The sequence below is a fragment of the Misgurnus anguillicaudatus genome, chromosome 10 (assembly GCF_027580225.2).
Source record: "Misgurnus anguillicaudatus chromosome 10, ASM2758022v2, whole genome shotgun sequence".
In the NCBI taxonomy this organism is placed as follows: Eukaryota; Metazoa; Chordata; class Actinopteri; order Cypriniformes; family Cobitidae; genus Misgurnus; species Misgurnus anguillicaudatus.
The window spans coordinates 41,947,530-41,962,045 of record NC_073346.2 but is presented as its reverse complement, the minus strand read 5'-3'; the positions used below and the strand labels follow the sequence as shown (position 1 = coordinate 41,962,045).

General features: G+C 39.4%; 2 protein-coding genes across 6 annotated transcripts; one reads left to right on the top strand and one right to left on the bottom strand.

Moving 5' to 3' along the window:
- Positions 1–37: 37 nt before the first annotated feature.
- On the bottom strand, positions 38–7,717 carry LOC129448964 (NIPA-like protein 2). 5 transcript variants are annotated; one of them, XM_055211706.2, is made up of 13 exons: positions 7,572–7,717; positions 6,645–6,779; positions 6,493–6,556; positions 5,780–5,848; positions 5,522–5,690; positions 5,370–5,429; positions 3,824–3,945; positions 3,595–3,691; positions 937–1,075; positions 776–864; positions 638–701; positions 441–535; positions 38–366 (listed from the first exon to the last, which is right to left on the bottom strand). In XM_055211706.2, the coding sequence occupies exons 3-13, from the start codon at positions 6,496–6,498 to the stop codon at positions 260–262; spliced, it is 1,017 nt and encodes a 338-aa protein (XP_055067681.2). In that variant the 5' UTR covers positions 6,499–6,556; positions 6,645–6,779; positions 7,572–7,717; the 3' UTR covers positions 38–259. The 5 variants fall into 5 exon arrangements, with proteins under 5 accessions (XP_055067681.2, XP_055067683.2, XP_055067682.2 ...); XM_055211708.2 differs by having other exon boundaries at positions 6,493–6,511; XM_055211707.2 differs by lacking the exon at positions 6,645–6,779 and having other exon boundaries at positions 6,493–6,511; positions 7,572–7,691.
- A 714-nt stretch (positions 7,718–8,431) lies between these two features.
- Positions 8,432–10,681, top strand: LOC129448963 (delayed-rectifier potassium channel regulatory subunit KCNS2-like). The gene is made up of 2 exons (XM_055211703.2): positions 8,432–8,619; positions 8,738–10,681. Exon 2 carries the CDS (start codon positions 8,826–8,828, stop codon positions 10,245–10,247), a length of 1,422 nt encoding a protein of 473 aa, XP_055067678.1. The 5' UTR covers positions 8,432–8,619; positions 8,738–8,825; the 3' UTR covers positions 10,248–10,681.
- Positions 10,682–14,516: the final 3,835 nt, after the last annotated feature.

The following is a 14,516-nucleotide window of genomic DNA, read 5'->3' as shown; positions in this document are numbered from 1 at the left end:
TATGCTTTGTGTTGCCCTCAGATAACAAGTCCCCAAATATGGAACTCTTACAATAGTTTATTAGATCTTTTAAAAAAGTAAAAAAACAACAACACAATACTCCCATAACATTTAGATTGTTATCTCTTCACAAATAAAACATTTTCAGATGTTCTCAAACATAAGAATTAGTTGCTGACACACACACGTACAGACACACACACACACACAGATGTTAGTGTGATTCTCTGTTCCTCCCACTGAAAGTGGCGCTGCGACTCTACGGCTCGTCCGTCTGAATTCCACTGTTGCACGTGAATTTAGACGCTAGAGTCCCAAATTTTCTGTCATCTGATTGCGGCTGCACTTTATCTGTACAACTTTTGCCTAAAACACAAACAGAGTCACTTTGCAGCTTAAACTTTGTGCAGCTAAATATGTAGACTGCTGTCAGTCACTACCTGGAATTTGGCCCATTGAAATAAACACGCTGTCCATCTTGATTCTGGGTCGAGCTCTCGCAATTAGAAACACTCCAGTAAATGCCAGCAGACATCTGAATCATCACACACACACAAAATCTTAATCACACACAGGAGTGCTCTGTATAAATAGTATTAGATATTAATAATTCAGATGTTATTAGAGAAGAGCTCACCCAACTATAAACATGATTACGTGAATCAAAGACAATCCGTAGAATTCTTCGTAAAATAATATCCCTGGAAATGGAAAAGAATCTGTTATGTGTTGTTTTTGTTGTGTGGAAGTAGAAACAAAGCCAATGAAGTCTAACCTGCAACAACAGCGCTGGCAGTAAAGAAAACGTAATTGATGGGCACAATCTCGGTGGCATCAAACATCTTCATGGCTTCATTCAGAAACCTGAGAAAAACAACCACGAATTAACAACGTTCTTCTGAGAATGGTAAATGAAAAGCATGTTTTCGTACGCACTTGATCTGAAAGGCACAGGACGTGACCATAATGATGAACATAATGTAGAAGATGGGATAGGTCAACTGCAGGTGACTTCCACGGACCGTCTCCGTGATCATTCCTGATACAGCTTTCACTGAGATGACCGTCAATGAAGCTGAAACAAAAACATGTTCGGTTAAACTCTCTTCGCTTTATAGACAAATGGATTTAGGACAAAAAAATTCAAGATTGAGAAGAGTGGACGTACATTATTAAAAATAAAGGTGCTTCACGATACCATAGAGAAAAGATCATTTATTGGTTTCATCAAACCTTTAACTCTTTCACAAAAGCCTCTTTGTAATAAAAAACAGTTGCATATAAAAATAAAGAAATCGTTCCTTTAAGAACTTTGACTAAATTAATCTTTGAAGAACCAAAAATGTTTCTTTTATGGCATCACAGGAAAAAAACTTTGATCATGGATGGGCCACTGTCCTGCAGAGTTTACTTCCAACCCTGATAGGTTACATTATATATAGGTTATATTTTTATTCATTTTCTTTTACTTGGGTTAGGGATGTTAAAGAGCATATCCAATGGACATTGGTTATTGTTGTCTTTGGTAGCTCCTGAAAGCTTCATCATGTATGAAAACAGCACCATGTCAGCGTAGATCATATAGAACCGGAAGCGATGTACTATGGTTTAAAGGAATGCGGAAGTAAGTTGCGTGCATACCCCATTAAACACCTGAAAAACCAAATCAAAGTCTTCAGGATTACCCCTGAAATGAAATGCAGGTGTGTTTGATTAGGGTTGGAACTAAAATCTGCAGGATCCACGATTCTCCACCCCTGTTGTATAAACATGAATAGCAGCTGTTATGCTGCGAACACACCATAGACTGTAAAAAAGATGGACGACGCCTGTTCGCTCTCTTCCATTGGTGAAAAGTGAAGCCGCCAGTTGCCCGATATGGCGCTGACATCTTGGGTCTTGAGTCTGCGCAATAGCGATTTTGGGACCAGTCATGCACAGTAGTGAGCAGGAAGGGAAGGCGCGAAGTCGAAACCCCGCCCTCGCTCTTTTGTAGAATGCGCATATCACACGATATCACAGCTGTCAATCATGACGTGACACCACCGTTTTTATATCATTAAATAACTAACTAAACACAAACCTATTTTAAAAACAAACATTTGAATAAACATCAGCGTGATAAAAAATACAATAAATGACAGAAACCAGCTTCGGAACAAAGATAATTGAAGTGTAATTAATTTTTTTAGTTGGTCTCAAGTCCCATTGAATAACATGGGGAGGCGGGCTTTATGACCTATACTGGGACCGGTCACTGGGGGGCGATCGAGACGTTTTGGCTTCACTTTTCAGGGCTTGTGCGGCACGCTTGGTACACACCAAACGCGAACCATCATGCTCCTCAGCCTAAATTACCTGCGGGAGTTAACTTTGTGTCATGCAAATTGTTGAATATTTTGTTGAATATCAGTTAAATATTTTCAACTTGCGCGAAGACACGTTTGAAGCGAATAGCGCGTCACCCTTTTGCTTCATTCCCATCACCCCGCTCGAGTTTGTGTATGTTCATGTCTTTGCATTGCCTTTGGCTATGTCTGAAGAACGCATACTGTGACAGTATGTACTGAATTAAATGAAGTATACTCATTGACCGTCAAAATAATATGTATTATATAGTATGAATATGGAAAGTATGAATGAATTTGGATGTACTACATCCGCTATGTTGAAACATCACATGACACACGTTGACATAAGTCGTTAACTGAAATGATGTTAAACTAGTACAAATTAACCACAAGAGACAGCTGTTTAATGTATTTGCATTTGAACAGAGCCGCTTTTGGACCTTTTTGAATAAAACAACACCTCTTCTTCTTTAACTCCTCCCGGGGGCTCACTGGATAGTTAAGTATTCATCGAATGAACACTTCAGGATATTGGCGGAAGAAGGAGGTGATCCGGGTACCTTTCGCCTACTGTTTTTAGGAATCATATGAATTTAGAAATACTACTCGCCTCGCCTACTGCTTTACAAACGCAGCCCTCATACAAATCATTAAATTCGTGTTTGGTGTGTACGCTCCATTAGGCACAATATGTCATTTTCACCACTAGATGTCGTTCAACAACAACATGATGATGCTGTGAAAGAGAACGGGTTGATGGGAGTTGTAGTCTTCACTTTTACTGTCAATAGAAATTGACTCATAATTCATGTTCATGGATTAAGTATTCCATTATAATCTAAGCTCACAGTGTGCTAGACATTTACCTTTTATTAGCAGACAGATCTGCATATTAAAACTAACTATAGTGAGAGATTTGCTTTCTAATCGCTCTTGTGATATTGTGCCGTCAGGACGATTGGACTGTGCAGTGAAACATGAGGTCAAATACACCATGATTTCTAAAAAGCAGGAACCGAGGATCACCCTTACATAACGCCATTGACAAGAAGTGACCCTGTGAACGGTGTTAAAACGGCTAATTCTCTAAATTCAAACATTGTTGAAAACATTTGGGACAATTTAAGTAAACAAAACATATAACAGTGGATATTTTAAGGCAAAAGTCTTGAAATGGAGTCCCTTTAATTGTTATTTAACTGAATGAGGTTTTGAAATGACTGCATTTGTAATTTTTTCTTACCAAGTAATGCCACCAAGACCATCATAATTATGATGTGATGTATGTTCCTACATTTATACAAATACATCAGGACAGCAAAGAGAATCGCCTCAAACATCTGCAGACAGACAGACAGACAGACAGATTCATTGTAAAATACTGCAAAGCTCAAACACTGACAGTGTGACAGCAGTCCTAGTGTGATGGTATAAATGTAAAGTAATGGGTTCAAACTGTACCACAAACTTACAAAATAAATAAGGAACTGCCAGCTGACAAGCGATCGCTCCACCATATTGGCTGTTACATGTGGGGATGAATGAGGCGCAAATGTGACCAGGAAATAAGTGCCTGTCAGTGCTAAAACGACACCTTAAAAAAAGAAAAACAGCATTTCATTAAGACTGACAGTTATTTTTAGTAGATTTTACAAACAAACCTTAAAGAAACATTACTGTATTTGTTAAATTATACATATATAGTACAAGGTGTTTTTAGATTAAGGCAGCTCAACTATGCATTATAGTCTGGGACTAGCATTAGACCTGTCAAGGAACCCCCCCCCCCCCTTAATCTGAACACTCGTGATCCAGAGAAAAGCTGTGTTGTGTTTTGGTAATTTAGTCACACCTATTAAGTAATTTATAATCAACAGCTTACCGTGCATTAAAGGGTTTAAGTGCATGACGCGTAGGCGGAGAAACACTCGACGCGCAATATTTAACAGAATGGGTCAAATTAATTATTTTTGTTAGTTACGGCACATAGATCTGCCCACTTTAAATCAGTCATAAGGTAGGGCAATAAGATTACATTTATTTTAATGAATTATTTCTTTTTTTAAGAGAGAGACAGATTGTGTGTGTAATATATGCAACTGGAATTTCTAATTGCCGAAGTTCAATTCAAGTATACTTAAAACAGGCACAGGAATGAAGCAGTGCTTTAAAATTACATTTATTGAAATGCATTAATGCAGTTAAAATCGAAAATCTCCCTGTAGTCAATCATTTTATCAGTTAAGCGCAGCGCTTGCATTTGAAACAACTGAAAACCACTTAAAGAAAAAAATGCCTTTGTGTACACGCCCTCGTAATTTGGGCCTGGTGACCTTTATGGAGCGATCACACTAGACTTTTAGTTTCATTGACTTCCATTCATACGCATGCAAATGCGTCAGACTGGAAACGCAAGCTCATGCCTACGAAAGTTCAAGTCTGGTGAACTCTGACCTGCAAATTCGTATCACGTGGAGACATTTGACCATTAGAAAACAGGTACGACACGGCGTGACCTTCTCTTTACTAAAAAGCAAAGATGGACGAAACGCTTAACGCCCATATTCACAGCCACGTCCTAAAAATGTTTGCGTACTCAAATTGTCTAGTGTGACTGCCCCTTTAGTCAGCAAACATAGAGGGTAAATTAATTTTACCATTGAGAATCTGCAAGAATTAGCCGAAACTGTACGATGTATGAAGACCTAATTTTCCGGCATTCTCTTATTAACATACTAACCCTGAACTTATTGGAGCAGTTTCCCGGACAGGTCTTATCCTAGTCCCAGACTAAAATGCAAGTTTGAGCTGCCTTCATTTAACAACACCTTGTCCTGACTAATTTTAACATATATTGGTGCCATTGTTTTGTCTCAAGATGCACACCTGTAGTGTTTTTTTGTAATGTATGTATGTATGTAAAAACTTCTTAAATGACCTAATTTAAATAAGGGTTAGTCCTGGATTATCTTAAATCCTGTCTAGGAAACCGCCCCATTGAATTAATGTGAACTTTACCGAGAATATCAGAGGCACGTATCGTTTCCTTGAGAAACACCACAGAAATGAAAGCACTTGCTGAAAGAGAAAAACAACCCTGTAAACAGCATTTCAAGAACAAATAATGAAGAACTGTTTAATAATTTTATATCCTTTTGGAAGGAGCTTACCGATGACAGACACGCAGCCGAGGGGCGCGATAAGAGATGCGGGTGCAAACCCATAAGCAGCAAAATTCCCCAGTTCACCCAAACCCATCAGTAAGATCCCACACCACCACAACCGACTGGTGTAGTACGGCCGCGTTCCTCGCTGCGACTGTCGCACGTGTGTGTATTTCTGCACAGCAAACACCAATGAAACTACAGAGATGACCACCAAACACTAAAGCACTGAACTCAAACCCAGACGAGTGTGTCATGTGTTACCTGGATATTCAAGGAGATGCTGATTAAAAAGTTGCCACATACAGCGATACAGATGCCCACAATATAAACCTACAAACAATAAGATGACAGAGACCACTACAATTAAAATGATCATCATGTCACTGCGTCAATATCATTTGTTGGTCCTCAAGCTTCAGTTGTTAATCCAAACCCTAATCCATCTTTAATGCATTGTGAGTTTATCTTCAGATTAATGGCCTGTTCCTGGAGATCTACTGTCCTGCAGCCCTTACGAAAATTAACCATGGTTTTATTGTGGTAAAAGTGTAGTAACCATGGTTTTCAATTGATTACTATGAGCAAAACCATGGTTTTACTACAGTAACCCTGGGTTTTTTGGTCTCAACTGTAGTAAAACCATGGCTAATTTTCGGAAGGGAGAGTTCAGCTCCAACCCCAATGAAAACCCCCTGAACTCCTGCTAATCAAACTGTTCCTGGTTACCCTAAACTTACAGGCAGGGTTGAAATTAAAGTATGCAGGAGAGATGATGTCGTCAGTGAGCTCTGCTGTAGAGTTGATCTACTTTAGATGAATAACTCAACGTTACTGCAGCGTCTTTAAATGTACAACTACTTGTTTGGGTTAATGACTGTAAACTGTTGAGATTAATGTTAGCAGGTGACTGTTGTTGTGGTGTTCATTTATCTTTAAATATGAAATATTGTTAAGTGTAGGGGCTTTTTTTGTACCTCCATGTTGGATCTTCACCTGTTGTAACCCAGAAGGTATGTGAAGAGAACAGAGAGTATCATGCTAAAAACACAGCAAAAGTATCAAGTAAACAGAAACACAAATTCAACGCATCCATGTGTAAATTCACATTTCAGACTTCATGTTAGACCTTTGTTAAATACTCCAGAATAAAAGTCTTTAACAGAAATGTAGAAGTTGATTCTTCTGCAGGCCACACACAGATGGCACACGATGCCAATGACGTGAAACTGTTTTTGCTCTCTGTTACTTTCTGAAACAAAAGCTAAATAAAAAAAAAACCTTCATAAGATCCTTGACAAAAAGTCAGACGTTTAGCATTCTATAAAATCATGTGATGGTAAAGGAGTTGGTATTTTATTGATTTGCTTTGATTTTGATATCTACATCATCTGAACTACATTTCCTTCACCATTAACAACAGATAATCTGTTAAACTAAAAACCAAATACAATTAATGATAAAGTTAACAATGTCCTCATGCTTTAAAGAATTAGTTTATCTAAATAATATAATCTGCTTTTGCAGTAGTGTTTAAACACATTGACAAATTGAATCTACTTACATGCCATTTATAGGAAAATGTTAAAAAACGTAAAACCCAAATTTTGTTTAGCATATAAATATCTCTATATGTAGAGATGTTATTCAGCACTTTTGTCATCATTTTGCAATATTGCTCAATATGACTGTCAAACTCTGACACTGTTAATGTATACAAGGCTGAAGTAATTTTACAGTTTAATGATAAACATCCACACAAATAGTCAGTAAGGATTATCTATGTGGTTTCCTGGATAGGGGTTAGACTAGTCCTAGACTAAAATAAATGTAACAAAACTGAAAACAACTTGCACGTACATATCGTAAAATACATCAGTGCCCTTTGTTTTGCCTCAAAATGCACACAAGTAATGTTTTTAGTAAGGCATGTTTGTTAAAACTAGTTATATTTCATAATTAAACTAAGGCCTATTTCTGGCTAAAGATAATCCCTGTCCGGAAATTCCACTCCATATAGAGATTAATAAAAACATTATCCTCATAAAATACTTACCGATCCTTTTGGAATAAGCGTCAGTGTTGGGCTCCTATGTAAAACTGTGTTTGTGTATGTGTGTTTGTGTGTTACAGGACTCTTTGTGTAGAGAAGGACAATAGTGTGTGTGTGAGAGAGAGTTGCAGGAGGGGTCCGTGATGTGTTGGATGGACAGTAGATCTATTCTTTTACATTACACCACATACTTGCATAATGACGTGTGTCTGCATATTAATAAAAAGACCCTGCAGGCCGGCCTCAAATTAAAACATGATTATAAAAATATGATTATAATCAAAATGATTGTAAGCGTTTATAAATCATATTCTTCTAGATTAAAATGAAAATTTTGTCATTATTTTCTTATCCTCATCAACACAAAAGAAGATATTTTGATAAATGATGGTAACCATTGAATATTTGTTTTCCTATTAAGTCAATGCTGTGTGTGTGTTTACCATCATTTATCAAAATATCTTCCTTTGTGTTCATCAGAAAAGGAAACTCATACCGGTTTACAACAACAAAACGATGAGAAAATGATGACAGAATTTTCATTTTTGGATAAAATATCACTTTAATCTGCTAAACTCTTCATGAAGCTGTTGAGAGCTGTAACCAACAGTTTTCAGTGTCTCTTACTTTCTAAGATCAAATGCCCTCACCCAGACTTTACTTAACTAGATAAAAAACAAAACAAATATACTGAGATTACAGCTGACGATCATGAAATATGTTATAGAAGTCACTTTTGACTGTTGTTAACATCATTAAATACAAGGCAATGATCTTTAAAGCATTTGAAGCACATCAAATATGCCAATGAAAGACACGCGTAACGTTAGCAGATCTTGAGAAAATTGCCATTTCATTCTTCTCTCGTGATATCGCTTTCATTCTTGAGCAGACTCGTGCGCGCTCCCGCGGCGCGCGTGTCGTGAGACTCGCGCGAGAACATCGCGGTGAATTTCTATCGCTGTAAATCTCCTCACATTTGTAAAAGCGACATGTAATAACAGAGAACGGATTAAAGCCGCTGAAGGGGAGGAACCGCTGATCTGTAGACGTGAGCTTTTTTCTGCTTTCACTGTGAGGATATCTGCTGTCTGTGTTAAGTCTAGGGCGTGTTTACAATACAACGACGTCATGTGTAAAGGTCTTTCTCTGATGCCGTTCTTCAACAGGGCATTTGTTTTCAAGAGTCAGCACACCAGAGTCACGATGCTCTCTCAGAAACGTGTTTTTACTGCAGGTGTTTACTGAGGCTCAGCTATGACTGTACAGGACACATGCGCTCCAGACGAGGGCGCTATAATATGCATTAATGTCGGAGGCTTCAGGCGACGACTTCTATCCACGCGTCTGTCTCGGTTTCCAGAGACGAGACTTGCGCGGCTACTGCACTGTCGGTCCAAAGAATCGATCCTCGAACTGTGTGACGACTACGATGACCTCGAGAAGGAGTTTTACTTTGACCGCAATCCTGCGCTCTTTCCTTACGTTTTGCATTTCTATAACACGGGAAGACTGCACGTTATGGGTGAGCTCTGTATTTTTTCCTTCAGTCAAGAAATCGAGTACTGGGGAATCAACGAGTTCTTCATTGACTCTTGTTGCAGCAGCACCTACCACTGCCGCAAGATGGAGCCCGAGGAGACGGACTGGGACGACAAGAGCGAAGACGGCAGCACGGCATCGTCCTTCGACGAGATCCTCGAGTTCTATAACGATGCCGGAAAGTTTGACAAGCAGCTTCTGGGTAGCGTCCGTCGCAAAGTCTGGTTAATGTTGGACAATCCCGGGTATTCCCTGCCTAGCCGGTTCATCAGTGTTTTCTCTATCCTGGTCGTGCTGAGTTCCATAGCCACCATGTGTATGAACAGCATGAGCGAGTTCACTTTCCTGGACAGCGACGGCAGACCCCGCGAGGACCCGCGCTTCGAGGCCGTGGAGCAGTTTGGAATCGCATGGTTCACATTTGAACTGGTGGCCAGATTTGCTGTAGCACCAGACCTTCTTCACTTCTTCAAACACCCGCTGAACCTTATCGACCTGGTGTCCATCTTACCTTTCTATCTCACTTTGATCATTAACCTGGTTGCGGAGAGCAGCCCGGCGCTAGTCAACCTGGGTCGAATGGCACAGGTTCTGCGGCTGATGAGGGTCTTCCGCATCCTAAAACTGGCCCGTCACTCCACTGGCCTGCGCTCCCTCGGCGCCACGCTCAAAAACAGCTATAGGGAAATCGGGCTGCTGCTGCTGTACTTAGCCGTCGGTGTGTCGTTTTTCTCCGTCATGGCGTACACGGCGGAGAAGGAAGACAACGAAGGCTTGAGCACCATTCCGGCCAGCTGGTGGTGGGCTACGGTGAGCATGACCACCGTGGGCTACGGGGACGTGGTTCCTGCTTCGGTCGCAGGGAAATTGATGGCCTCAGCTTGCATCCTGGCAGGAATACTAGTTGTCGTGCTTCCAATCACTTTGATATTTAATAAGTTTTCTCTGTTTTATAAGAGACAGAAACAGCTGGAGGCCATCATGAGGAGCTGTGACTTTGACGCGGGAATTAAAGAGGTTCCTTCCGCCAATCTGAGGAATTATTACGCTCGTAAAGTGAAAACGCTCATGGCCAGTCTGTCCAACATGAGCCGCAGTTCAGCCAGCGATCACAGTTTAACCGAGTCTTTGCATTAGACTGGAAATGAGTTGTGACTTGACTGTGCGATTGTTTTTTTCCTGGATCTCAAACACACGGCTGCTCCTCGGCTAGATAAATAATGTGTCTCACTGTAAGGACTGCGTAATGTTACGTTGGCTGTCTGTGATGTTTCTGGGTTCAGAGCTGCATGTCACTGTATATGAAGCTTTGACAATGTTTCTGTCACGACTCACACACCAAAAACATACAGTAGTCCCTAGGTTTACCAGTTATAATATCACATGTTTTTAACGAACAGGTCAATCTTTAGCACTGATATTGAAGCATTTCCAGCTAATTGTTTTCGATCCTGTTCCAAATCTTCCTGTTTTGAACACATTTTTATCTGTAAGGTTCCTAAAGGTTCTGCTTACTTTGCTTCAAGATATATTATGCATTAAATCTTCAATAAATTAACGAGATGTTTTTTATACTGAGATTTATTCATGCATTTATGACCTCACAAATTGACTCTTGTAACTCATTGCTGGGTGGGTGTCCTGCAAGCCAAGTAAATGAGCTTCAGCTGGTTCAAAACACAGCAGCTTGAGTGTTTACTACAGTAGATCAAAGAAATACGATCATATAAGCACAATTTTATCATCACTGACTGCACTGGATCCCTATTAAGTACCGCAAACACTTCAAAATCTAACTGATAACTTATGCTGGGTACACACCAAAAGATTTTTTTATATCTTATAAGATTTTCAAAATGTGATTAACACATCATGGCACACCACACACAATAGCAACAAAATAGGTTAAATCTAGAATTTTTTATCCTCATGTTTGTGTCTAAGACAGCACACCACACACAAGCAGATTATCAACCAGAGTCTCGACTGTGAACACAGGAAATCTTACGGAGATCTCGCGAAACTTCAGAATAAGAATGGCAGACGGTATGCAGAAAGAAATGTCAATGATATTGTATGGAATGATTTACACAGAAAATTCAAGGAATAAAAGAAAAGGGTTTGGGTCAATTCATGGAGACAGCGGGAACATGGGCTGTACAAGTTAACAATGCATCAACATCACTTAGTTCTTCGACATGACTGTTCTGTCTTCCATCATCTCGCTTTCTGATTGGATATTGGTTCTTTTTACATGATAAAGTTTTTTCACGTTTGTGCTCAGGGTTCCCCCGCACACATCAGGATTTCTGTAACATGTTTAATATTTACTATTCGCAGATCAGGTTCAGACACTCTTAACACACCTCACACCGAGGGAGAATCTGATAAGATAATCTGTAGAACCATCAAGATAATCAGGACATAGCTAGGATTGTCAGAAGGGGGGAAATCGGCGCAAAATCAGTCAGATTATCTTTTGGTGTGTACCCACCAGCATTATAAAGCTTTATACCACGGGTCTGTTGAATGCTTGATTCCGATTGGCTGAGAAATATCCCACAGGTGTTGATTATTTTTCTGTAAACCACACACCTGACCTTTTAAATGTTTATAAATAGGCACCAGAGCAATGTTTGTAGTAACCGTGGTATAAGCGGAACAATCGACTGAATTATTTGAACATAATGCACACCTGCGGTGTTGCAAATAATTCAATGGCCCATCATCAATTATTTCTTACTTAAATGGTCTAGCATCTCTTTATCTTTGTGAATTACTATCAGAATAAAATCCATTGCCTACGTTGCGGATGCACAATTTTGGTCTAATAATTCCCCGAATATCAAAATCATCTAGAGGTGGTCGATTCTTTCGCCACTTAGCACCTTTCTATCCATGTTCAGGATTCAGATACACTCGAAGTCTAAACTAAAGACTCATCTGTTGAGCCAAGCATTCAGCCACTTCAATTCCTCAACCTTTTTATGCTGCATTAGTTAGCTTGACCAGAACTGAACTCACACATTCATTGATCCGTATGCCTGTAACATTACACGCTAGCAACTTGTTTTGTCACAGGGGACACCGACAGATTCACTTCTGGTTAGGCCTGATATTCATCACAGTTTCTGACCAATGCTCCTCCTTGTGATGCTAAACTGATGGCTACAATCGATAACTTGGCCATTACCATTGAGTTACATATACTATAGAATGTGTATGTCAATGAACATTTGAATCGATTTTCAATGGTAAGGGAGGGTACATATAGACCAGTTCAAATGATGCAAACAACACTGGTCCAGAAACACCTCCTGTCACAGTTTGTGACAGTTATTTTTTTATTTTACATATATCATTATCTTTAAGATGTTTGTTTAACTTCAGTTAATTCAGGTTTATATGTTCTGTTGGTTTATTTTATCCCAACGTTTATCTAGTGTTAAAAAACGGAAACAGGAAGTGCTTCTGGACCAGTGTTGTTTACATCTTTTGAACTGGTCTATAAACAGGTACTGTCGTAATCTGCAATCGGATTGAGTTGGTGCACATCCAGTGAGTGGACTGTCATCACGTTCTGGCTGTGTGATTTTAATACAACAAACATCACAAGCGTATGGATGTGATGCTCGCTCTGCTTCTGTTGTGCCATCGTTTCCACCCGCAGTATCCCATGGGAGCGTTGTCACGACGATGTGCTCTGTTTCCTTGGAAACAGGTTGTCTGGTTCTTCTGCTCTTAGTGTCTTTGTCACACCCTTGGAGAAAAAGAGAACCTGCAGGAAAACAGTCATGGGGCGTTTCTTCTTCTTCTGCATATTGTTTGTTAGTTCAATTGAGTCACTGTTAAAGGAAAAGATTCTGTTTGTGTTGAAACCAGCATGAATGGGTAACAGTTCAGAACAGTGCACGATAGGTAGCATATCAGGGTCCAGACAGAGCAGTGCACAATGGGTATCGCATCATAGCAATGCATCATGGGTAATCCTGCAGTCATAGTAGACTTTGAGCATGCAAATATTTGTCGGATGTTTCTGCAAATCTTGTCAATATAAGATATCTGCCTTCGTCCATTTATGCGAGTATAGAGAAAGGTCCCACTGTAATCTACTGTTTTTTTACTGCTCACATATTTCATTATTATTACTCTTTAAATGTTTGCGCCGAGGTATGTCCCGTGGTGTATTAACATGGTGGCTATAGTATGTCCGAATTCCTCCATACTACCCATATTCATACTATGTAGAATGCTCTGTTTAAATTCTGTACATCCTCTCACAGAATGCGATTTTGGATTCCGATTACACAGACTTTGTAGATGTTATCATGTGTCCTCTCGTTCTCTCTCTTCAGAGGCGGTCAGACTGTGTCTCCATCTAATGGTCAGAAGATGCAGTCCAGCAGCTGTATGAAGACTAGAAAGGTTTTTTATTTCACTCCACACAAGTGCAATGGCACTTCTTATTTAGGCTTATTTACAGGTACATAACACTGTATTAAAATTCAACATAATTTCAGTTTAACATAAAAAATGTAGGCCAGATTGCATAAATGGAAAACTGATAAAAAGTTGTTACAGTTTGCTGAAAGATTATTGAAACATTATCATGGATTTTTGACGAAACATCTGATTGATCAAATTGTTCACAATAAGACCAGGAACGTGTAAATACAGAAGGGTTTGATTTTATGTTGACTTTCACATTTGGCTGACACACAAGCCTTGATCTGGAAAGGAGCTAAAATTACAGGACAGAGACGTAAAGAAATCCTGTAATAGGACTAACCCTGAACTAATGCAGCATACAACTAATTCAATAAATTTCCAGGAGTTATGTAAGTGCTGTTGTCAGGGGCTTTAGCACTGTATATTTTTATTTTAAATGATTATTTTAATAAATATTATAAACAAATTGAAATCACTTCACGAGTGCAGTCATTTTTAAATGACAATAAAAGCATGTTACTATAATTTCATTGGCTCCATCCGAGTACATTCCAAGGCAGGAATGTGCATGTCCGAATCCAATGTTAGGTTTACTTCCTGACTCCTGAGATCTTGTCCCACAATTCTATGCGTGTGTGCGCATGGGGAATGTGATTGGTTGAGCCTGATCGAGTTCGAAAAAATCCAATGGCAGCCAAGAAAGCGGCTGGAGCACAAATTTAGTGTAAATAAATGTATATTTTCACTTTTTACACCTTTTAATTGCATTTCTAGCGAGGAATTAGTATTGTAGTTTTCAAATATGTGATTAGTGTTATCACAAAGGCGCTCTCTGTTTATATTTCAAACACGCTGCCTTTGAAGTGTGTCTGAAAGCATTTTTCTTAGCTGCCTTCATCCCTCCGAAGTCATTACCTCATGAGGCAGCGAGGCAACAAGTCAGCTGCCAAAGTCTTC

Bases quoted from the DNA above. Each gene is read 5' to 3' on its own strand.
- LOC129448964 (XM_055211706.2), bottom strand. The intron at 3,946-5,369 runs GTAAAGTTCACA...TCTTTTTTTAAG, and splicing joins ACGTGCCTCTGATATTCTCG to GTGTCGTTTTAGCACTGACA. The intron at 1,076-3,594 runs GTAAGAAAAAAT...TTTTTGTTTCAG, and splicing joins GGTCTTGGTGGCATTACTTG to CTTCATTGACGGTCATCTCA.
- LOC129448963 (XM_055211703.2), top strand. From the start codon at position 8,826: ATGACTGTACAGGACACATGCGCTCCAGACGAGGGCGCTATAATATGC.